Genomic DNA, 26,613 nt, shown 5'->3' with positions numbered 1-26,613 from the left:
GGCATTCGGGAGAGGACAGCAATTCGATTACGAGTTCGTCTGCTCTGGTCCGGTTTTTCTGTGCTTTCCTTGGATCATTTTTAGGTAAATTCCACAGATAATCTTTCATTCTCTTCTGTCTTTATTTAATCCGGCTCATTTTTTTCACCTCAACCATCACCTTGAAAATTGTCCTGGATCTTCTTCTCAAGGTTTTAAATAAAATTGAAGTGAATTATTTGATTAGGAGAGAATTAAATAGTGGAAATATGACAGAGGAATTAAGAAAAAGAGTAGTTAAATATGAGATGGGATAAGGGAGATATACGAAAGGACACATAGAGAAAGATATTTGAAATATGGAAAGATAATCTTAAAGATTGGTATAAAAAATAGATAGGATGAAGAGAAGGGAGAGGCTTTAAGGGAGTTAAAACTGAGCCAGGAGCAATTAAATGAACGGATGAAGATGGATTTAGGCATGTGCAGGAAAAACCATGCAAATAGGATGTGCAGAGATAATAAGGGTGAATGATCTAAAAAAAATTGACAAGTTCAAGTATCTGGAGTGTATGAATGCTTTGTTATGGGATCGAGCGGCATGACCTAAAGGTTTAGATCATTGCTTGGCATTCGGGAGAGGACAGCAATTCGATTACGAGTTCGTCTGCTCTGGTCCGGTTTTTCTGTGCTTTCCTTGGATCATTTTTAGGTAAATTCCACAGATAATCTTTCATTCTCTTCTGTCTTTATTTAATCCGGCTCATTTTTTTCACCTCAACCATCACCTTGAAAATTGTCCTGGATCTTCTTCTCAAGGTTTTAAATAAAATTGAAGTGAATTATTTGATTAGGAGAGAATTAAATAGTGGAAATATGACAGAGGAATTAAGAAAAAGAGTAGTTAAATATGAGATGGGATAAGGGAGATATACGAAAGGACACATAGAGAAAGATATTTGAAATATGGAAAGATAATCTTAAAGATTGGTATAAAAAATAGATAGGATGAAGAGAAGGGAGAGGCTTTAAGGGAGTTAAAACTGAGCCAGGAGCAATTAAATGAACGGATGAAGATGGATTTAGGCATGTGCAGGAAAAACCATGCAAATAGGATGTGCAGAGATAATAAGGGTGAATGATCTAAAAAAAATTGACAAGTTCAAGTATCTGGAGTGTATGAATGCTTTGTTATGGGATCGAGCGGCATGACCTAAAGGTTTAGATCATTGCTTGGCATTCGGGAGAGGACAGCAATTCGATTACGAGTTCGTCTGCTCTGGTCCGGTTTTTCTGTGCTTTCCTTGGATCATTTTTAGGTAAATTCCACAGATAATCTTTCATTCTCTTCTGTCTTTATTTAATCCGGCTCATTTTTTTCACCTCAACCATCACCTTGAAAATTGTCCTGGATCTTCTTCTCAAGGTTTTAAATAAAATTGAAGTGAATTATTTGATTAGGAGAGAATTAAATAGTGGAAATATGACAGAGGAATTAAGAAAAAGAGTAGTTAAATATGAGATGGGATAAGGGAGATATACGAAAGGACACATAGAGAAAGATATTTGAAATATGGAAAGATAATCTTAAAGATTGGTATAAAAAATAGATAGGATGAAGAGAAGGGAGAGGCTTTAAGGGAGTTAAAACTGAGCCAGGAGCAATTAAATGAACGGATGAAGATGGATTTAGGCATGTGCAGGAAAAACCATGCAAATAGGATGTGCAGAGATAATAAGGGTGAATGATCTAAAAAAAATTGACAAGTTCAAGTATCTGGAGTGTATGAATGCTTTGTTATGGGATCGAGCGGCATGACCTAAAGGTTTAGATCATTGCTTGGCATTCGGGAGAGGACAGCAATTCGATTACGAGTTCGTCTGCTCTGGTCCGGTTTTTCTGTGCTTTCCTTGGATCATTTTTAGGTAAATTCCACAGATAATCTTTCATTCTCTTCTGTCTTTATTTAATCCGGCTCATTTTTTTCACCTCAACCATCACCTTGAAAATTGTCCTGGATCTTCTTCTCAAGGTTTTAAATAAAATTGAAGTGAATTATTTGATTAGGAGAGAATTAAATAGTGGAAATATGACAGAGGAATTAAGAAAAAGAGTAGTTAAATATGAGATGGGATAAGGGAGATATACGAAAGGACACATAGAGAAAGATATTTGAAATATGGAAAGATAATCTTAAAGATTGGTATAAAAAATAGATAGGATGAAGAGAAGGGAGAGGCTTTAAGGGAGTTAAAACTGAGCCAGGAGCAATTAAATGAACGGATGAAGATGGATTTAGGCATGTGCAGGAAAAACCATGCAAATAGGATGTGCAGAGATAATAAGGGTGAATGATCTAAAAAAAATTGACAAGTTCAAGTATCTGGAGTGTATGAATGCTTTGTTATGGGATCGAGCGGCATGACCTAAAGGTTTAGATCATTGCTTGGCATTCGGGAGAGGACAGCAATTCGATTACGAGTTCGTCTGCTCTGGTCCGGTTTTTCTGTGCTTTCCTTGGATCATTTTTAGGTAAATTCCACAGATAATCTTTCATTCTCTTCTGTCTTTATTTAATCCGGCTCATTTTTTTCACCTCAACCATCACCTTGAAAATTGTCCTGGATCTTCTTCTCAAGGTTTTAAATAAAATTGAAGTGAATTATTTGATTAGGAGAGAATTAAATAGTGGAAATATGACAGAGGAATTAAGAAAAAGAGTAGTTAAATATGAGATGGGATAAGGGAGATATACGAAAGGACACATAGAGAAAGATATTTGAAATATGGAAAGATAATCTTAAAGATTGGTATAAAAAATAGATAGGATGAAGAGAAGGGAGAGGCTTTAAGGGAGTTAAAACTGAGCCAGGAGCAATTAAATGAACGGATGAAGATGGATTTAGGCATGTGCAGGAAAAACCATGCAAATAGGATGTGCAGAGATAATAAGGGTGAATGATCTAAAAAAAATTGACAAGTTCAAGTATCTGGAGTGTATGAATGCTTTGTTATGGGATCGAGCGGCATGACCTAAAGGTTTAGATCATTGCTTGGCATTCGGGAGAGGACAGCAATTCGATTACGAGTTCGTCTGCTCTGGTCCGGTTTTTCTGTGCTTTCCTTGGATCATTTTTAGGTAAATTCCACAGATAATCTTTCATTCTCTTCTGTCTTTATTTAATCCGGCTCATTTTTTTCACCTCAACCATCACCTTGAAAATTGTCCTGGATCTTCTTCTCAAGGTTTTAAATAAAATTGAAGTGAATTATTTGATTAGGAGAGAATTAAATAGTGGAAATATGACAGAGGAATTAAGAAAAAGAGTAGTTAAATATGAGATGGGATAAGGGAGATATACGAAAGGACACATAGAGAAAGATATTTGAAATATGGAAAGATAATCTTAAAGATTGGTATAAAAAATAGATAGGATGAAGAGAAGGGAGAGGCTTTAAGGGAGTTAAAACTGAGCCAGGAGCAATTAAATGAACGGATGAAGATGGATTTAGGCATGTGCAGGAAAAACCATGCAAATAGGATGTGCAGAGATAATAAGGGTGAATGATCTAAAAAAAATTGACAAGTTCAAGTATCTGGAGTGTATGAATGCTTTGTTATGGGATCGAGCGGCATGACCTAAAGGTTTAGATCATTGCTTGGCATTCGGGAGAGGACAGCAATTCGATTACGAGTTCGTCTGCTCTGGTCCGGTTTTTCTGTGCTTTCCTTGGATCATTTTTAGGTAAATTCCACAGATAATCTTTCATTCTCTTCTGTCTTTATTTAATCCGGCTCATTTTTTTCACCTCAACCATCACCTTGAAAATTGTCCTGGATCTTCTTCTCAAGGTTTTAAATAAAATTGAAGTGAATTATTTGATTAGGAGAGAATTAAATAGTGGAAATATGACAGAGGAATTAAGAAAAAGAGTAGTTAAATATGAGATGGGATAAGGGAGATATACGAAAGGACACATAGAGAAAGATATTTGAAATATGGAAAGATAATCTTAAAGATTGGTATAAAAAATAGATAGGATGAAGAGAAGGGAGAGGCTTTAAGGGAGTTAAAACTGAGCCAGGAGCAATTAAATGAACGGATGAAGATGGATTTAGGCATGTGCAGGAAAAACCATGCAAATAGGATGTGCAGAGATAATAAGGGTGAATGATCTAAAAAAAATTGACAAGTTCAAGTATCTGGAGTGTATGAATGCTTTGTTATGGGATCGAGCGGCATGACCTAAAGGTTTAGATCATTGCTTGGCATTCGGGAGAGGACAGCAATTCGATTACGAGTTCGTCTGCTCTGGTCCGGTTTTTCTGTGCTTTCCTTGGATCATTTTTAGGTAAATTCCACAGATAATCTTTCATTCTCTTCTGTCTTTATTTAATCCGGCTCATTTTTTTCACCTCAACCATCACCTTGAAAATTGTCCTGGATCTTCTTCTCAAGGTTTTAAATAAAATTGAAGTGAATTATTTGATTAGGAGAGAATTAAATAGTGGAAATATGACAGAGGAATTAAGAAAAAGAGTAGTTAAATATGAGATGGGATAAGGGAGATATACGAAAGGACACATAGAGAAAGATATTTGAAATATGGAAAGATAATCTTAAAGATTGGTATAAAAAATAGATAGGACGAAGAAAAGGAAGAGGCTTTAAGGGAGTTATAACTGAACCAGGAGCAATTAAAAGAATGTCAAATCAACTCGGCTACAGATACATGGATGCAAAATCCATCTTTATTTAGGCATGTGCAGGAAAAACGGTGCAAATAGGATGTGCAGAGATAATAAGGGTGAATGATCTAAAAAAAATTGACAAGTTCAAGTATATGGAGTGCATTAAGCTTTTTGTTATTAGACCGAGCGGCATGACCTACAGTTTTAGATGATTGCTTGGCATTCGGAAGGACACCAATTCGATTACGAGTTCGTCTGCTCTGGTCCGGTTTTTCTGTGCTTTCCTTAGATCATTTATAGGTAAATTCCACAAATAATCTTTCAATCTCTTCTGTCTTTATTTAGTTCGACTCATATTTCTCACTTCAACCATCACCTTGAAAATTGTCGTGGATCTTCTTCTCACGGTTTTAAGTAAAATTGAAGTGGATTCTTTCATGACCTTATGATGATGACACTACCATAATTCATATGTTATATTATAAAACAGGAAGTTCTTCCGAATACTCACAATCAAGACTTTAAGTATTATATGGGAATATATAAGATTGGAAAAACTTTGGCGGTTGTTGTAGAACAAATAAAATAGCTCAAACCCCAACGCAAAAACACGACACTGAAGTTGTGCGAAGCACTTTTCGGTAACAAGGTTACCTTCTTCAGGGACTGAAGTGAACTAAATCTAAAACGGAACAAATCCTGATTTACACTAATAGTTGTTAAGGTTCAGTGAACATAGTTCAATGACAACAGGGTTGATGTTCAATGGACCTTAACAATTACAAAAGTAATTAAACTAGACTAAACAGTGGAGATCCAGGGATAGGACCGTTGTCATTGTTAAGAACAATTTGTTTATTTTTATAAATGTTTTTGTTCTTAACAATGACAACGGTCCTATCCCTGGATCTCCGCTATTTAGTCTAGTTTAATTACGTTTATGATGTTGATGTTAAGGTCCATTGAACATCTACCTTGTTGGCACCGGGTCATGTTCACTGAACCTTAACAACTATCAGTATAAATTAGGATTAGTTCTCTTTTAGGTTTAGTTTACTTCAGTCTTTGAAGAAGGTAACTTTGTTACCGAAAAGTGCTTCGGACAACTACAGTGTCTTGTTTTGGCGTTGGGGTTTTGAGCTATTCTGTTTGTTCTTTTGATTATTGAATTAAATAATCGATACCAATCATATATACATGGTTTTTGTCCAATTACACATATTCTTCCTAGTTTTGCGTTTGTTTTATTTGTATTTTTGTCATTTTTGCAGATCTGAAGATACCCTTGCGGATTAAAAAAATTTCCGTCAAATTTCTGTTCATGAACATGCATAATTTTTAAGAATACTTTCTATTTCAAAAATACGAGAAGCTCCTACAATTTGCACTAAAAAGAATACAATACGCATGGCTAAACTTTATTTAAGTGATGAATTTATTTAATTGATGAATTAGTTAACATAACATATCTCTATATTTTAGAATTAATGAAAACATATTTGGGACTGATATACGAAATCTAGATATTTTTGTGGGTACTTCGACTACATACTCTAACCTCTTCCATTCTCTTTCCATTTCCATTTCCATTTCTATTGCTATGAAAGAATAAACGGAAGTACTTTTAGTAAATATTCCTTTTTAAAAAAAGTAGAAAGTTTTTCTGAATTTTCCCCTCAAATCACATTGTAATGAATATTACTTTCTACAACTTTATATTTTCAGTACTAAAATTTGTTATGTTAAATAGAACGTTTTAGTTAGCATATCCTAAACAACATCTAAAATAATAACCATTGCGAATTTATTACATATTGTTTGCTTTTACTTTCACAGGGTATTCGCATTAAGAATATTATCTATTGTCATGTCGTTGGAATCATTAATTTCTTTTGAAGTTGCTATTTCATTTCTCATGCTGATGTTTTCTAGTTAAATGCTTTTCTACCCAGCTATTTACTTATTAAGATTTTCTTTTTTATATACCGATACGTTTATCTTTTTATTACTTTAGATATTTTAGCTTACTTTAATAGACAATATAACTTATTAATTGCATTTATTTATCGTTTCAATATACAGGGTGTTTCTGAAACAAGAAAATTAAGTAAATGTTTAGTGGTCGGAAAGTCCCCTATTTGAAAGCATAGATAAGGGTTAGTCCGGCTCTGGTAGGATCACGCATGCGGGAAGATACGGCATTACAAAGCCGCATTCAATCACTTGCTACGTACATTTTGTTGGCTATCCTGTGACTGGGTGACTCTTCTTGAAAATATTCTTTCAAGGCCTTTTTGAGTTTCAATAGATGTTCGTTTATAGTTAGATACAGAACGATTGCTTTTCACAGAATTTTGTATATTATTATTAGGGCAAAATCTTCGTATCTCGCGGAACACCTGTGACCCCTCTCGGAACACTAGGTTCCCGCGGAACACCATTTGGGAACCGCTGCTCTAAAGCAACTGCACTAATTTTTGTTACCCCTGCCTCTCATAATTCCCGTTTCTGTTTCTATTATGTGTTTAATTAGCCCTTCATGACAGAAAAGATGTCGTACCAACCTAAATCGCACATATTGTATTTACCTAGTTTAGTTTCAGTTCAATGGACGAAACAAACCCCTATAATTTCATAATTACATCCTGATGTTACCTATAGAGTTGTAAGATTTGTCTTATTATTGAATTATTGAATATTTTCGCCAGAAGTTTGAGAAAACAGTGCTTTTAACTTTAAGAAATGTTTGATAATAGAAACAAAAAAATGTTGGAAAACATGTTCAAAATTTTTGCTATATATGTTCACGCGGAATATTACGTGTTGTTCACTTTTGTAGTGTGGGCTCCTATTCCTCGAAATATTAGATGATTGTACAAAACGTAGTAGACATTATCCAAATGTATACAAAGGCATACCGTATAACAACCAGCGCTTTTGAAAAATATCCTTTTTCGCAATAATGTCAACAAAATAAATAAAAAATCACAGGTAGGTGCGCGTTAAATCAGTAATTTATATTCATTATTGTATAATATATAAAACGACGTATATTATTTAATTGATTCGTTAATGTAAACAATTGTCATAATAACTGCATTTGTAAAGAAGTGGGTTATCCTGACGTAATATATTGTGGATATTAAAGGACATAGAACGCCATTGTTTGAAATAAATAAATAAAATGCGATATTTAAATAAGTATTACAGTACAACTCAGTTATAACGCATTTGAAAGGAATGTAAAATTGCTACAAGAGAATACACATATATGCTTCAGCTCTCTTTATTAGTTCTTTAGGAAAAACCATAAATGCATAGTATAACGAAAGCTACATAATAAAAAGTATATTACGTTTTTTAAGAAAAATTATGGACAGGTTGCAAATATCTAAATAAGAAATTATGAGCAAAAAGTACGTTTTACTGGCTCTTTTTGGTACTTACTCTATATCAGAAATTCGTAATCAAATACTAAATAATAATAAAAAGAATGGCAGGGATATAATATATAAACGTAAGTCTGCAGTAAGAGTGTACAGTATAAGTGAGCTTTAAGTTAGTTTCATCATAATTATTATATTCCTCCTAGCTTTTGCAGTTGCAAGTTCTGAATATAAATCTTTTTGACTTCATTATTCATTCAAAAGTAATTTCTTAGATGAATGAATGATTAAAACTTTTCGTAACGCAATTGTGTCTGAAATATCAATAAGGCTCTTGACCTAGAGAGAAAGTTTCATTGTCACATAAATGTTTCGAAAAAAGCTGGAATAACAATAGGTAAATGTCTTTTGGACGACTGACACTTTTTGTTGTCATTTGAGAAAAATATAATGAGTGTTTATAATTTCTTTTCAGATTAACATTACCGCTTTCCAAACATTCAAAGTCTACAAGCCCTTGGGGGAGGGGGTAGAGTGTTCAATCTAAGACATTGAACATAGAAAGACTATGAGTGGAATAATTACTGCTCCAGCATTTACTTTATGTTGATTGAAATAAACTGCAGCCAAAGCAGCGGACCCTAAACTGGCCCGATGACCCCCCGAATGTCTTCTAAACGAACTAACAAATTACTACTCTAACACACTATGACTGACGGGTATATGTGTCGATAAGTAGGGGAGAAGTGGCATGAAGGAGCCAAGCTTTGAAAGAGCCACCTGCATTATTTCGGTAGCTTAAGAACGAATTTGGTTGGTAATATTATTTTTAAGTGGCAACACTGATTTCCCATCACCCATAAACGTTTGATAGTTCGCCGAAACCAACGGACACCTGTACATCAAGTTAAAGTTTTTGACACTAAAAAGTAAGTATTTTGCTCCATTTGAGTTGTGTTTTTGTATTTTACTGTAAACAAATATAGATACATAGATTGTGGACTGGGTTTTTGCATATATTTGGCCTTGTAACTGCGTAAAAACTAAGCCGCAAAAGTTTTGATATTGTTGTTATTTCGAAGTTTATAGTTTTTTTTAAAATAAGTTATGAAAGAGCCGGGTTAATGGGCCTCAAAAGAGCTGGCTCTTTAATAGCCGGCTCTTTTATAACCCGTTTGAATATGCAATTTATTTCGTATATTATTTAACTATTTGCTTCAGAAATTACATTATGGAGAAACCTGGTTCAGAAAAACGAAAAAGACCCGAAAAAGAGGCAATCGAAGAAGCAGTCAGTGAAGTTTTGCAGAAAGGTCAGTCCATAAACAAAACTGCACTTGCCTTAAATATATCGAGGGCTTATTTAGCTAAAATAGTTAAAAAAGTAAAAGCTTCTGGTGAATTATCTTATAAACACTGTCCTAATATAGGGAATAAGCGTATTTTTACAAGAGACCAGGAGAATATGCTCGCAGATTATTTAAAGACGGCTTCTAAAATGTGCTATGGCCTAACTAGGCAGCAAACTAAGAAGCTAGCATTTGATTATGCCATGGCTGATGATATTTGCCCAGATAAATGGAAGGAAATTGAAACTGCTAGTGACGATTGGCTCAAAGGGTTTATGAGCAGACACAAAGACTTAGCTGTGCGAAAACCTGAAAGCACTTCTCTATCCCGTGCAACAAGTTTTAATAAAACAAATGTAAACAACTTTTTTGAGAAACTGACCACTGTTTTACGCAAACACAATTTTCTTCCCCATATGATTTTTAACGCCGACGAAACAGGCTGCAGCACCGTCACCAATCCACCTAAAGTGATAGCCGAAAGAGGTTCAAAACAAATTGGGCAAGTTACCTCAGGTGAACGAGGAACATTGGTGACAACTCTGTTCTTTATTAATGCTGCTGGTGGTTTCTTACCGCCTATTTTTGTGTTTCCTAGGGTGAACTACAAAGATATTATGTTAAATAATGGTCCACCTGGAGCTCTAGGGTTGGCTCAACCTTCTGGATGGATGACTGAAGACTGTTACTCTAACCTCTTCCATTCTCTTTCCATTTCCATTTCCATTTCTATTGCTATGAAAGAATAAACGGAAGTACTTTTAGTAAATATTCCTTTTTAAAAAAAGTAGAAAGTTTTTCTGAATTTTCCCCTCAAATCACATTGTAATGAATATTACTTTCTACAACTTTATATTTTCAGTACTAAAATTTGTTATGTTAAATAGAACGTTTTAGTTAGCATATCCTAAACAACATCTAAAATAATAACCATTGCGAATTTATTACATATTGTTTGCTTTTACTTTCACAGGGTATTCGCATTAAGAATATTATCTATTGTCATGTCGTTGGAATCATTAATTTCTTTTGAAGTTGCTATTTCATTTCTCATGCTGATGTTTTCTAGTTAAATGCTTTTCTACCCAGCTATTTACTTATTAAGATTTTCTTTTTTATATACCGATACGTTTATCTTTTTATTACTTTAGATATTTTAGCTTACTTTAATAGACAATATAACTTATTAATTGCATTTATTTATCGTTTCAATATACAGGGTGTTTCTGAAACAAGAAAATTAAGTAAATGTTTAGTGGTCGGAAAGTCCCCTATTTGAAAGCATAGATAAGGGTTAGTCCGGCTCTGGTAGGATCACNTTTCATTTATAAAAGATATTTATTATTTTGTTTAGTTTTAGAGATTGTTATTTATGAAAAATAATCCGCCTCTAATAAATAGGTATGACTGAATAATGTTAAGATAAAGATGTGTGTTAGAATTACCTAAAACGACCGATAGAATAAAAAAAATTATAAAAATGTTATTTTGTATTTAAAAAGAATTTGTTAGAAATATCCTTTTGCTTTTTCCTAATACTGCAATGATTACTATTTTGAATAATTGTCACAATTATACTTTTTAATGCAGAGCGGCTCTTTTAAAACTTTCGGTGGCTCTTTCAATACCAAAATGTTATGAATGAGCTAAAAGACACATTTTTTTTAAATGAATATTTCATTAATCCTATTATTATATTTAAATTTGTTTGTATGAAATTACCTACTTTAATAAATAAACAATAATTTGAGAAAAAAAAATCCTGATTTTTTTCATAAAAACTATATTTTTTGGCTCCGTTTAGTAAACTGGCTCTTTCATGCCACTTCTCCCCCTATATTACTAACACTTCCTTCAATACGATGTTAATATTAGCAACATGGAAAGTGAGCGAAACATACCTGTTTACTAATTGTAATGTTAATAGTGTTTAATATTAAATATTGATGTGAAAATTAATTTTCAATTTTTTACCCACTATAGATTACCACAGGTGAATGACGGAAAATTTGTTGCTGTTGTCACGCCCTCGCTGGGAATCGAACCCGGGACCTTTGGCTTTAAGCACCAATGCTCTGACTACTAAGCTACGAGAGATGACAACAGCAACAACCACAAACCGTACTTGTTAGTCAGTTTATTGGGATCCGTCAAATGGGAGGAGCCTAAAAACATGGCGCCGATTAGGGAAAATTTATAGTAGTTCCTATAGTGTACCGTGCAATTTCCAAATTTTTATGATAAGTATTGACACAATATGTGATTGAGCTGACACAAAGCCTCGGAAAGGAAATTTCGTTGAAGGTGAGCGTGTTTTTAATGACAATCACATTATAAAATTCGGAAATAACAAATCCGGAAGCTAGCCTTCAAATTCCGTCAAGTTTACTGCCTACTTTTTACAAACTTCGGATTTAAAAAGTGATTCATGTTATATAATTGGTGAGGTGATTCTGGGTGATTTAAGCAATATCATATTAATGACTTGCACGTGCAAAGCCGATTTAAGAGAACGTTGCAAACACATTATTGCAACTTTGTTGTATTGCAGCAGATAGGTTCTTAACCTCAAAATACTTATATCGTATCATTAGAATTGTGTTAAATCAATTACACAGGAATAAATAATTTCTGACTTTATAATTTTAGTATGATTCTAGTTTTAAATATTAAAGTTATGGCTGATGGTAAATACTTGCTGAAATATAATCATGTGCATTAAAATGACATGAACAAATTTTTATTCCGGAATTCACTTCTTTGATACCTACTGCTTTCATCCAAGCTTCTATTAGTTTACTTTTTTCTCTAATTTTCCGAATATATTTTTTACATATATAAAACGGTTAGTTTTTATTGGAAAGTAGTTAATGTAGGTGAAGAGTGAAGATCTGTCTGAAGTGCTATTGCAGCTTTTCACTGAACATATTAACTTTTTATTTGATTTAACTTTAGAAGAAAACTTCGTCGACTCCATCATCAAAAAAATTTTAACTTTTTTAAACGTGTTTTATTATTTTAATAAACAATTTTACAATTTGCGTGCACAGTTCCTATGTAAATTTTTCCCTCATTCGAGTTATAAATTTTGCCACATTGTTTTCACATTAACAGTTATAAAGTGTTTTTGTAATAAGTCTTTATTTAAGTTGCTCATTACTAAAAAATAAGTTTGTGAGAGGTTTTCTTACAATACTTAAAACGAATAAATGTCTTTGAGAGGCAGCGCTGGATTTACACTAGGGGCACTAGGGGTTGGTGCCCAAGACAGATAATTCCCAGAGCTTGAGAATTTTTTTTGCCTCATCAAAAACCACAAACATATACCTGAGTACCAAATCTCGATTTCACAAGGAATTCGAATGTCATTTCAAAAACTTTTCTCGAACGGATTAATTGATTTTGATAGGATTTACAGTATTCGGAGTAGTTTATTAAGTTTCAGCTTCCTATGATTTCAAAAGGTCAAAGTATGATTCCCAGTTTAGAAAAATTAGTGGTTTTTATAGCAGAAAATCAAAAAGTACTCTGAACCCTTATCCATTTTGTGTAAAATGTGGGTAATGGGGTGGCATATTTTACGTTGCCCAGGAAGACACTAACGGTAAGCCCGGTCTTGATGAGATGTCGAACTAATATTTTTACTATACACATAAAATACCTATAAAAAAGTGACTTTACACTACGTTTGGGCAACGGTGAATTAAATCGCAACTATTTGAGTGACTCATACAGTATTTTCGATGTAATCGCGTTGACCATAGGTGTTAATAATCGAGTCACGGATTTCCTTCTGTGTAACGTCATAATGTTTTGTTATTATAACGTAACAGTTCTCAACTTGTAAGACTTTTACCGAGGTTGTTAGCAAGCGCCACAACCACTTTCACCCGGATCTTTGATACCTACGTATACCAATACAAGCATGACTCTCTGGACGTGTTTCTTTTTACAGGGCGTCACATTATCGGAATGCAACAAGGTATTTCGCAAAAAACTGGATATTATTTTAACTGGACTGCTAACCTACATGCAGTTCGTTGAAACAATAAATTATTCAATCCAGGAATCTAGACATTGTTGGAAAATAAATGATATATCAATATCATATGGAATGCTTTACGCACCAATGCTCTGATAGGAGAGGTGACAACAGCAACAACGACAGAACACACTTCACAGGTTCGTCGAACTAAAGTATATATATTAAAATGTATATGAAATACTTTAAGAAACTATTAAATTAGTTAATATTGTGATTGATTACGAGGATGCGTTTTTAAGTTCGTGGAATGGGTAGGTATGTCATTAGTGAGGGTATTTACTTGAGTTATTACGAATTAAGCAACTCATTATTAGTATAAATACTAAATTTTATCGTAAATTATTAGTCTTTGAACTATTGTCGACTATATAAGTTAATCGGGAACAAATTGTGAAATATGGAGAAAATCGAGTACCGCGCTGTTATAAAGTTCCTAGGAACCAAGGAAAATCAGTTCAAATCATACTGGATGAAATGTCATCCATTTACGGGGACTCTTTCTTAAGTAAAATCATGGTTTACAAGTGGCATACCCTCTTTGAGCAAATCAGGGACTCACTTGAAGATGACCCACGGTCCGGCCGGTCGATCAAGGTGACCACTCCGGAAATCATTCAAAATGTCGAAAAATTAATACTGAAAGATGCCCTGCTTAAGAAGAAACAGCTCGCAGAAATGGTAGGAGTATCAGATACAATCATTTTTAAAATTGACATGACTAAAGTCAGCGCAAGATGAGTGCCGAGAATTCTCACTCCGCCCCAAAAACAACAGGGTGTGGACCTCTGTAGTGAAGATCCTTATCTAGAGTATTGACTCGAATTGTTACTGGTACGAAACTTGAGTTCATTATTATGAATCTGAGTCTAAACAGGACTATATCAAGTGGTACAAAAAAAGGCACACTACCACCCAAGAAATTTAAGGTATCACAGCCGACTGGGGAAATCTTTTGGATTTCTGTAGGGATCCTGTTGATCGATTATAAAGATAAAGGTGTCTGTTAAGGATTATAGTCATACATGTCTAGTTGTTTAAGTACCCTGTATATTTTCTGTAAACGAGTTTGTGAGGTAACCCTGAGTGGGGAGATTGGGATATACAAGGTTCATCGATTTTTGTATGCCATCTTGGCGGTGGCTTTTTACCTGTGCAACACGCATCGTGTTGGCATTCTTTTCGAGACACACATACAGTCCACAACGCACTTCACCCATTATTATTAACAATAAAGAGTTAAACAGACAAAATAGATTTTTACTAGTGCCTATACAACTTAAATTATACAGTGTCTCTTTAACCGGAGAATATTATGGTTCAATCCTAGAGCGGTTAAAGAAAGTAGTCAAAGAAAACATAAGAGGAAAATTGAGCAAAGGTGTCCTCCTTCTGCACGATGACGCGCCTGTTCACAACAGCCGTGTGGCGATGGCTACCCTGCAGAAGGTGGGTTTCGAAATTTTGGCTCACCCACTCTACAGTCCTAACGTAGCTTGAAAAAGTCTTCTACGTTTAAAGGAAACAAATCACATGAAGTTCAAAACTGCAGGTAATGAGCCTCGTCTTATTCCAAAAATAATGACTGTGATGATAATTCACTTTCGCCTATGGTGTAAATGCTCCGATGATTACCATCATAATAAACAATATAATGAGCTCAATGTCATATTAAATTCAATTCGACCAATCATATTTTATGGTTTCTTTAACATGCACAGTATGTTTTAACATTACCAAAAATTAAATTAAAACTTATTGTAGTTTATTAATAAGTAAATTATATCTATGCATTTATAGTACCTATAAATGAAATTAGAGTGCCTTTTTTTATAATATCTAATCAATTGATCTTTTTTAAAGTTTAGATGATTTTTTGTATGCTATTAAGACAAAAACGATTCTATTTTTGTCTGTCTTTCTGTATGTGTTAATCTTCGAAACGGCTAAACCGTTTCGATGGGACTTTACAGACATAAAGGGGAGGTTATCAGGAGTGATTTAGGCTAGTTTATTGGTATTTCTGTAAACTGGAAAAAAATTTTATCACTAACTATTCATACTTTACCTTTCAATTACGATACATATACATACATATATCGCCTTCAACTGGTATGCAAACCTATCGAGGTGACCGCCGCCGATTAAGTTGCGGTTAAAAAAGTTAATTCAGATGAAAAATGAGATAAGTAATTTTTTAAAAAAAAAAAGATCGGTTGTCTGTAAAGTCGGTTTACTGACGATAGTCGAACGTGACAACGTCATAAGAACATACTGATGGAATGGTTTCATTTTTCAAAAGAAAATTTTAATTTTATTTGTTTGATAGATATTTTGTATGGATATAGAGAAGGAGGTAAATGGAAATGTATTATTGTATAGCAGCTGTCCACGCGGAAGCATCGCTCACTCGAGTAGGAGAGAGACAGATGTCGAACGCTGCCGAACGCGGAGGCCGATTGTGCCTCTTTGTCGCTCGTTCCGCGCTCTCGCTTGCACTTCAAGCCTTAAATGGAACGCCTCAGAGCGAGGTAACGCCGCATGAGTCATGTTTTTTCGTGCGTGCAGCCGGCTCCATCGAATTATAAGACGTTGTCACGTCAAAAAAGGAAAAAAGAAGGTTTCGTTTAAATGACAGCAAGTTAAATATGGGGTCCAATAGAAAAAAGTTGAACTTATTTACTTCTTATTGTTCATTTTTAAGATACCATAAATTGTTCACTAACTCCACTATTTAATTATATCCTGTATACGTATTTTCACTGATTGTTTAAGTTAAACACTGTTTTTGTTCGATTACTGCACTTTATGCAATACATAGGCATTTTTGTTCTGATATAGGTAGATGAATTTAGAAGGAAAGTATACAGATAATCATTAGTCTATTTCACGATTTTAAATTATAGATACATTTAATTTTCTGTATAAGAAACAATATTTTGTAATTCAAATAAAGTGGCAGTTACATTAAAAATGTTTATTTTTAATGAGCAACTAATTCTAAAAGATATACACTTCCGGTTTAGCAGGAGTGTACCAATTCGTCATCGTTCTGCACATTCGTTGTTAATAGACGTTTAGTAAACGTTTTGTTGATGATCTTCATGGTGATAGCCACCGGTTCTTATGCTGGAAGATGAGGAAGATGCTGGGCCTGCAGCGTATGCTACCGGAGACGAGTACGATACGTATGGGCTTGAAGCGTAGGCGACAGCCGGAGACGAGTATACACGACGGGCGTAGACGGAAGGAGTGTAAGATACTTCATTCAGATATGAAGGGGCAGCCACAGCAACTTTACGAACAACTACGGGGCTGGAGTAAGATACAGCTGGAGCAGAGTATGCTACGGCTGGGGCAGAGTACGCTACAGCTGGGGCTGAGTAAGTGACAGCTGGTGCAGAGTAAGCTACGGCTGGTGCAGAGTAAGCAACTGTGGAAACAAACAAAATTGACTCATTATGGAAAGAATGTTTTGGATTTATTCCAGTGTTAGAGTGTTATTCTTGGTCCAATGTTGACATCAAAATACTGCAGGTGTTGATATAACAATGCGGTAATAAGGCTAAGTTGAGCTTAGCGATGAAATCTTTTAAAAATAACCCTTGATCAATTTTAGCACCCTTTAACAGTTTACTTCTCTCGCTAAAATACATCGGCTTAGTCTAAACTAGATTAACTATTATAAATGCATACTCATTACTACCGAGTATACATACCAATAACTTATACCTTATTATCAATATTATTAAATATGTCTTCTGTTTTTGTGTATAAGTTGAAATATTTCTTCACTAAATGATTAGCGTAAATTAGGGAATACAAAAAGTTAATCGCAGTAAAATATAGCGCGTAGTTGTATCATAATCCTAATTAAAGTAAGTATATCTAAACTTAATTATACTAATGCGATTTTATAAAAACTGAATAATTCAGTACTTATTTGAGCACAACGGCGTCAAAACATCCTTTTTTCAGCCTACGTTGGATATATTGAAGGATGTACATATTAGACGTTAGTGTGTAGGATAAGAAGATTAAGTATGCTCGAAGAATGGAAATACAAAGTAGAATTATTGTCAAATTAAATTGATTTAACCAGAGCTATGATAGTATTATGGTAACCGTACTTTCAATATGTACTAAAATTTAATAAAAAACAGTATATTTTAGGTGAGATGTTTTTCAAAATTGGATATCGATGTGTTGAGAAAGCCTCTCTGTAATTATATTCGCCTTTTTGGTTTAATTTTTGTTTCCTAAAAATTATTAGTTTTAAGAAATATTAATTGCAAGAAGACCATGTAACTCTGCAGGGAGCTTGGGAGTTAATTAGATAGCAAATTGTTTCTGCATTAAATAGTCGTTTATTACCGCGTTCCTTTAATTGTTATCGATACCAACCTGGTGAAGCCCGCACGGCAGCAACCGCAGCACCAGATCCGAGTTGTTGGTGGCGAGAATCTTCATGATGGTAATCAGTCTTGGTGTGGCTACTTACAGAGGAAGCGGGAGACGCTGCTACCGCTGCTGGAGCTGCTGAGTAAGCAACTGGGGCAGCCGAATAGACCACTGGAGATGTAATTAGTATTTCAATATTGAAAGGAAAAAATGACTGTTGTTAGATAAGAGGATGAAATGAAGTTTGTTTAACAGAAGAATAATGTTAAATATTCTATAGGGACGTTTAGGTCCTTGGGCAGAAATTTATCGTAAATCGCGATTTCGATCTCATTAGATTTCATTAAACTGTCATGATAAATTACTGACCAAACCAAAAAAGCTAGTAAAAAGCGAGTTTATATAATATCCACATAGAGTAGTGATCGCCACCTGGTGGGTATATTCTATTACTGAAGTATTTTAAATATTAGACAAAATCTTACTATTTGTATGTATTTCAACTTATCTAACTGAAACGACGATGCAGCTTATGTACGTCATATCACCAAAATGGTGTAATAACTGTTACAATTTGGATATTATATAAACTCACTTTTTGGGAGTTTCTTAGGTTTTGTCGGTAATTTATTGAGACTGCATATGACGTCACTGTATCTGTTTGAATATTAAATATTTTCTGTTTGTGATTTTACGAAAACTACAATCGTTATTTATAAAGGCATAACGTTAATAATCTTCTAGATTAAAAGGCCCAAAATATAGGGCCACATCGTAACTAAAAGTTGTTCACCAAATTAGTCATACCGATACTCTTGTTTTTGCCTGACGTTTGGTGCTTCCTTTACTTGATTCCAGTCAACAATGACAAATAAACCGTATAAAAATTGAAGTGTTCTGCTAAGTAAAACTTTTAGTTGTAAATTCCAAAATGAACAGCTTTCTAATTCAAAATAGCCAAGTATCTGTGTTTCATTTTTGGAAAAAACCTTCGGTACGGAGATTCCAAATAGTTTTTCTATTTTGGGAAACACTGCGTGGCCTTATATTTTACCATGTACTGAATATGAAAATTTTGAAGTTACATCATCTTTTGGAAATAAACACCAACCTGGTGATGCTCTCACGGCGGCAACAGGGGCACCAGCCCCAACTGCATGTTGAGAGTTTTCGTGGTGATAATCAGTCTTTGTATGGCTACTTACTGACGCAGCAGGGGAACCTGCAACCGCCACCGGCGCAGATGAATATGCAACTAGGAAGAATATTTTCACTGATTAGTTGATTTAACACTACTCAATAGTTGTCGTTCGGGTTCAATAATTAATTGTTTAATCAACTGAAGTAGTTTTCTATAAAATTTTTTGAAGTGTATTGTTTATGTTTAAAAACAATTCGAGGTGTCCAAGAAGAGAAATCGTTCACATTGATTGAACTTTAAATAGTGGAGCAAGCCAAATACATTTTTCATTAATAATGAGTCCAGATATTACAAACTACTCACTATTGGCTATTGTCCACTATTGGAAAACTCTTTCAATATGTTACAATTTCATAAATAACAGAGGAAATTGAAAGTCAAAAAGAAAGAGGAATTTGAAATGTGAAAATGATAGAGAAAGTAATCTAACTACCTGGTGCGGCTCTATAAGCAGCCACTACTGGTTGATCAACTGCTACGGCACCAGCACCAACATCTGTACGGGATGCCTCGTGGTGATAATCAGTTCTAGAACTGCTACTTACTGAAGAGCCAGGTGCAACTTCTACTGGAGAAGAGTAAGCAACTGAAGGGAATGCAAAATAAAAATTAGTCCAACAGAAGCAGGAATGTTAAAGCCCAAATAGGGAAAACAGAAAGCAGAGATAGCCCAACAGGAGTACAGTTTTTGTGGGCACAGTTGTTACCGGCAGAAAGTGGTAGGTATTCAGATCTCTTAGCCCCAAAGCAATCTGCACCAAAATCCAGCCCTTTCTCAAAATATTATCGTTTTCATCGACTTTTTTTTACAAATAATTGATTTGATCGAACACACTTTGCTATCCCTCTTGATATTCTTAAAATTTGTATTTCAAAAGCTTCATTTTAGACCGTGTTTACACGTACAAGTTGTTTGGTTTTCGAAATAAATCCTTTGTAGCCAAATGTGTGAGCTTAGAAGCACTCAATGAAAAGGAGTAGTTGTAAGTAAATTCTACACCAATTTATGTCATGCAAATATAATTTGCAATTTTATTATACCTGAAGCAGGACCGAATGATGTATCTGCAACATTTGAAGCCACGGCACCGAGGGGAGTGAAAGTGAAGGAAGTTTCGTTACTGTAATCTGTTTTATTGTAACTTGATAAAGAAGAAACGGGAATAGAAACTGGTACAGAATCATGCGACAGTAACGTAAGATCTACATTTTCAACGAGAGGACTTACAGATTGATGCGTTTCATCGGTACAGTTAATTCTATTGAATGTTTTAAACGATACAGGCGATTGTATAAGGGACGAATCAAGGATCGGTTCACCTAACTGAACTGGTGTGGCAGGAGTTCCGATCCAATGTTGAGAAACTTCGTGTCCGTAATTAGTTTTACTAGAACTTATTATGGAAGGAACTGTAGACACTACTGAAGGAACTAAATTTACTGCTGAGTTGTCAACTTGATCAGAAACTACATCAGGAAATGTTTGTTTCAGACTTTCCTTTAAATTATTTACATCGGTATCAATTTTCGAAGTTATGTATTTACTCGGAGGGACAATATTTACTGCTGAGTTGTCGGCTTCAACAGAGACCACATCAGGAAATGTTTGTTGGAGACGTTCCTCCAGATTCTTTACGTCAGCGTCAATTGTCGAAATTATATGTTTATCATTTTGAGTGTCAGGTAATGGAGTAGAAGATATGATATTTATATACTGTGAAACCTCTGATGGAGAACTGGGAACGTATTCCGCCGAAATTAAAACTTTAGATGGTTCAGAAGCTGCTTCAACAGGTATAAAGGACTGTGGTCGTGATACCAAATCAAAAGTAACACTAGAGGGAAGGACTACCTGTTTTTCTATTTCAGTGTAGCTATCAATAAAAGAGGCAGGGAAAGAGCTAACAGAAGAATTATTCTGTGGCTCGTTATCGCTGATATAAGATATGTAAACAGAAGGCCCATCTTGTGGTAAATTGTAATCAGTGATAACTGTCTTGGGAGTTTGTACTAAGAAATGAGAATGTTCACTCTTGTTTTCAATCAAGGAGGCAGAAAGAAACTTCGAAGATTGTGGTTCGTAGGGTACGTAACCAGAGGGAACATCTTGGGGTAAACTATAATCAGCGGCAACTGTCTTTGTAGTATGTGCTAAGGAAGAAGAATCCCCATTTATATCTTCGATTTTACTTTGAACGTTTTGCAGTGGACGTAAAGGTTCATTTAATACAAATGAGTCGACGACAACCTCATTAACGGGTGATTGTGAAACATTGATGTTAACGTCAACTAAATCGTTTTGGGTGCCATAGGCTGGCACTAACGAGGGGGTGGGAGTATTAAAAGAGGTGGCAGAAAACGTCACATTAGCAGTTTCGGCTGTTTTGCCATAACCACTTTCAATAACGACAGGATTGACAGTTGTAGTAATTTGTTCTATTCCTAAATCTTCGATTACTGTAACAGTGGGTTCAACAATATCAACAGTTTCTTTCAATACTGAATTTTCAGTTGAAACTTCGTTAACTGTAACTGATTCAGAACTTTGTTCTATACTTTCTGGTAAAGAAGGAAGAAATTCTGCAATTGCCAAGGGTGGTGTACTGGAAGGGACAATAACAGACTCATCTGTAGTTGTTTCTGGAGTTATTTCGACAGCGTTAGCAATTGCTTCATTATTTATGTAAACGTTGGGAACCGCTATGTTCTGGGGAACAGGAGGTAAATAATTTAAGGATGCAGGAGATGATGATGAGGAAACAGCAATTTCAGGAACATTGGCTACATAATTTGGACTTTTGATTTCGACAACTGGTAGCTGTTCTGAAACTAAACTACTAGTTAGAGGTGCCGCAGGATCAATAACACTTTCTGATTGAGAGTATTCGTTACTAGACTCTGTCCTGCTGTAGTTACTAAAGGAAGACAGTGGTGGTACTACTAAAGGAGCAGAATGGATCTCGATAGGGTATTGTTGATCAGTCGAGGGATCTGCATTGGCATTTTTTAAATGAAAATAGATGAAATCCTATGACATTGTTAGTTAGGATTTCATATATTTAATATATATATATAATTAAGTTAATAAAAATCGACGGATCGTTAACCTTGTAGGTCGGTTGGTCGTGGTTGCTGTTGTCACCTCTCGTAGTTTAGTGGTTAGAACGTTGGTGCGTAAATCCAAAGGTCCCGGGTTCGATTCCCGGCGGGGGTGTGACAACAGCAACAATTTTTCCCTCATTAATTTGAGGTAGTTTGTAATGAGTAAATAAATAAAATATCGAAAAAATGATTTCAAATTAATAATGAAAAAAGATACTTATTAAAAATAACTAAATTTATATGTGTACATACTACAAGAAAATACATGAATAGGTGGTATTAAAACTGGTGCACTAATTATGTATGCGTCTATATGTGTGCGTGAATTAATGTGTAGGTACATATGTATTTCATAAACATGCAAAGTGCTACTACTACTAGTACTACTAATTGAATAAACTACGATATATTACCTACAGTATCTAAGCAGAGTGTAAAAAAGTGCTAACAGTCAAGAACTATAAGTAGAAAGTTTTGTTTTAAGTATATAAACGCGATAGTAAGTTTTTGATAGTAATCGTCAGCGAAAATCCATTTTCTTACTTTATATTAAGTGCATGTCATTAGGGATCATTCAAGTATTACGTAAACACCAATCGGAGGTGGAGGGTCTTTGCCTTGCTTATTTTTGATAACAAGGGGGCGGGATGTTTGGATCGTGATTACGCCAGCAATATTTATTTATTTAAATATTTGATTTTTCTACAAAATTTAGTAGATCTTTGGTTTATTCCAAAATAATAGATGTTGCTTACTCTTTCTCTTGCGGTGTTATATGGTTAAGTTAGGAAGATACAAAGTAATTTCAACCAATTTACTATTTATGTCATTAAATTTGTTCGCTTCACAAAGTTGAGCAGCAATCATTTAATGTTGGAAGCTTAAAGTCATGGATTCAACTGTCATAGACTGAAGACGATTAATTTGAATTTACCAAACTTTGTAAATATTAAGAATATGTATAATATTTAAATATGATGGTACTGAATTCCTATGTAAACTCTAAATTCTTTATTTTTAGACTCATAAATAACAATAAAGAAACCTGAACAGATTTTAATGAATATATACCAATGTTTATGAGCTTTGCTTACTTTTGCTGACAAGGGGAGGGTTAAAAATTACTAAAATTATGCTTACGTAATATTTTAATGGCCCCTTATATTTCTCAAATTAAATCATAAAATTAATAACTTTTAAAAAATCGGCAAAGTCTATTTATGGGTAGTATTGAAATTAAAAGATCAGTATCGATATTTCTTTTAAAATTGACATTAAATTTTACTATTCAAAATCATACTGGTCTTCGACAGAACCACAATAATTTAAACAGTAGAAAAGTACTTTTGACATGTCTTCGGATCAACAATAAATTGCTCATTTAAAACTAAATTTACAATTCCGTTTGGATAAGTCTTACAAACCCGTACGATTACGCGTATTTTATTAAACAAATAAGATCAGTAATCCAAATATACACTTCATTTTTTTTTTGTATTCCTTACCTGGTACAGCTCCAACAGAAGCAACAACTGGCTCGGCAGCAACAGCAGCAACACCTCCTCCAACGACACTGTGGGAGTTTTCGTTGTGGTAATCAGTTTTACTATGACTGCTGACCGAAGATGGAGCTGCAACAACAGGAGCAGAGTATGCCAAAGGCGAAGAGTAGTATACACTTGGCTTGGCAATAGCTACAGCCACAAGAACGGAGAATACAGCCAGTTTGAACATGATGACTGATTATTTGAGCGTCTTCCACTGAAATCATAAATAAAACAGAAATCTTAATTGTGTAAAATTTCTGTTAATAAGTTAGCGTTTAATTCACTTTAACACTGCAAGGGACAAAAATTTTTTGAATTTGGACAAATTTAATACAAATTAACAACAAACGCATTGAATGGGTATAATAATCAATATGAGGCATTAGAGATCTGCTAAAGCTGTGAAGAGGGTGTAATAATAATGACATTTAAATTGGGTTACTAATTTACAAGTGGATTTGAATTATTCCAAAATGAGCTAATAGTCACTGTCACTATCATCATCATCATCATCATTATCATAGGGTTGTCAGTCCTATGATTGATTTGATATTTCGATTCCTTCCTATCCTAAGCTAATCTTCGGATTTCCTTAAAACTACAACATCCATAGTAATCTAATCTAACACTTCTTCCACACCCCTTATCTCCTGTATTTGATTTTAATGTCTAACTAGTCATTCATGCTTGAAAAGGTCTACCAACCTTCTATTCTTCTTTATTCTTCTATTTTCCTACTCTTTCTAATACCTCCTCATATTTCTAATGTTTTCTATCCACGGTATCCTCATCATTCACCAGTAACACCACATTTCGAACGTTCTTTACCTTTTCTTTGTTGCCGCACCCACCGTTCCCGTTTCGCACCCACAAAGATCAGTGATTTAGACATACATCTTTAAAAATCTTTTTCAAATTTAAGAAGTAATTGAAAAAACACCCTATTTCATAAGATGTTACTTTAGTTGTAACGAAAATGCAAATTCTAAATAGAGTTGTATGCAGAAATTAACAATAAATAAATAAAATCTAATTAATTTTACCTATTGGTTATGTTAATTTAAATAAAATATGGAAAACGTTGATGACGAATGTAACTGACAATACAAATAAACAAACGGATTTTGATTTCATGTAGGTATGGGATGTTAATGTGTTAATGTATTAATGTAATGTAAGCAGAAGGACCTACACCTCAACATCTCCATTACTTTGTAGAGCATAATACAATGTTTCTGATTCAAACAGTTGATCTATCAATCATATATTTCCTACGCATGTCTGGCGTACAATTACATAAACGGTGTAGGTGCTGCGATGAATAATTAATAAATCCGTTAATGTTTCTATGTAAGGATATGCTTGAACAACAATTGAAATTTACCTTTCAATTAATTCCGGTTAGTAATGTTTACAATTTTTGATTTAGAAAATATGATATATATAAAATCAAAACCTAAAACTCTCTGTTTAAAAGTTTATACGATATGTGGAATTTTGAGTTTTAGTGTTGATGCATAATTCAATTTATAAATCAGAATTATATTTGATGATTTTTTATGGCTAACGTCATTAAAATATGAAAACTGAAATAATAACGTAACAATATTTCTTGATCTAAAATTAACATATAAAACGAAGCAAAACAGAAATAAATAAAATTCTAGTTTATTATTTTAAGGCATAAACTTTTTAACGTAACAATCATGTTATGTAAATTATGTGTAATTTTATATATTCTACCTAATTTTATTTTAAATTACTTAGATAAACCAAGTGTATAAAAAAATTGATAGCAGAAATACTTTTATAATTAAATTTACTTCCTTAATAATTATAACAAAATAAATGGTAGATTGAAGATAAATAAATATGTTTAGAAAATAAAAAAATTGAAAGTATAAAAAAAATTAAATAGGATAAAAATAAATTTAATAAAATAAAAATTAAATTAGGTATATTTTTAATTTTATGTTTGTATTGCCTCAGGTTTGAGTTAAATGTTGTTGAAGATACTTGATAAATTAATAAAAACCGCAATAACAAAATTTCCCTTTTTTAAAAATTAAAAATTACCATTTTTATATCCTAATATCTTAGAAATAAAAACGAGAAATCATGGTAAATTAAAATTTGCATTTACTTATTGAATACTTATTACTTATTTGAGGGTTAAGTTAAATAATATTATCACTATAAAGTACATTGGTGATTATTTTAAAAAATTATGAAATTAGTAACGTAAGTACGTGAAATTCAGGTTCTTACGATTATGCGAAAGGATAATAATTTAGATCGCTTACCTTGTTCTGTTGTTAATAGTCCAAGAATTGTACTGATGGTGGTATTGGGGCTTGCACGCTTTTATATAATGGATCAATCATCAAGGTAGTTGCTTGGGTGACATTTAAAAATCTTGGCGTCCGACCGAATTTGCGGATATGGCAGTTTCTTAGAGGTGGAGCAGTCTGATGTGACGATGGTGATGATGATGTTACTGTTGTTTTCTCAATTGATTTTTTTTTCATCTTTTTTCATTAATTCGGAGGCAATCTCTAGGTCAAATGTCGAGAACTATTTCACATTTACGAAGTCGTAAATTTCAATAATCGACAGGCAATATTTTTGAAAAATCGACAAATCATATCCTGTTCTAAATCGATCGATACCAAAATATCAGGTGCAAATGTTATTAATTTTATGCTTAAAATTGTTAAACAAATGTCGAAATGTTAATTTTAGTTATGACATAAAAATCGTCAATTTTAATAAATGCCTTAATCAATTGGTACAACTACCATAATAAGTCAAATATATCAAAAATGTAGTGAGAGGCGGAATTATACAAATACTCGTTTAAATTTCATTTCTACAACAAGATTAATGAAAATGTAGGAAACTAAATCTGTACA

At 33.8% G+C, this 26,613-nt stretch overlaps 2 protein-coding genes across 3 annotated transcripts; one reads left to right on the top strand and one right to left on the bottom strand.

The window, feature by feature from the left end:
• The first annotated feature begins 8,231 nt into the window (after window positions 1-8,231).
• Window positions 8,232-10,157, top strand: LOC112905309. Its single transcript, XM_025977451.1, has 3 exons — window positions 8,232-8,456; window positions 8,535-8,988; window positions 9,281-10,157. Exon 3 carries the CDS (start codon window positions 9,291-9,293, stop codon window positions 10,155-10,157), a length of 867 nt encoding a protein of 288 aa, XP_025833236.1. The 5' UTR covers window positions 8,232-8,456; window positions 8,535-8,988; window positions 9,281-9,290.
• Window positions 10,158-16,315: 6,158 nt separating this feature from the next.
• On the bottom strand, window positions 16,316-26,112 carry LOC108735194 (cuticle protein). 2 transcript variants are annotated; one of them, XM_018467037.1, is made up of 7 exons: window positions 26,005-26,112; window positions 23,660-23,915; window positions 20,094-22,043; window positions 19,486-19,638; window positions 18,963-19,106; window positions 17,855-18,022; window positions 16,316-16,883 (listed from the first exon to the last, which is right to left on the bottom strand). In XM_018467037.1, the coding sequence occupies exons 2-7, from the start codon at window positions 23,886-23,888 to the stop codon at window positions 16,528-16,530; spliced, it is 3,000 nt and encodes a 999-aa protein (XP_018322539.1). In that variant the 5' UTR covers window positions 23,889-23,915; window positions 26,005-26,112; the 3' UTR covers window positions 16,316-16,527. The 2 variants fall into 2 exon arrangements, with proteins under 2 accessions (XP_018322539.1, XP_018322540.1); XM_018467038.1 differs by lacking the exon at window positions 20,094-22,043 and having other exon boundaries at window positions 26,005-26,111.
• Between the last annotated feature and the right edge of the window lie 501 nt (window positions 26,113-26,613).

The sequence above is a fragment of the Agrilus planipennis genome, unplaced genomic scaffold (genome assembly GCF_000699045.2).
Source record: "Agrilus planipennis isolate EAB-ADULT unplaced genomic scaffold, Apla_2.0 scaffold27, whole genome shotgun sequence".
NCBI classification, from domain to species: domain Eukaryota; kingdom Metazoa; phylum Arthropoda; class Insecta; order Coleoptera; family Buprestidae; genus Agrilus; species Agrilus planipennis.
This window is presented reverse-complemented; position numbering and strand designations above follow the sequence as displayed.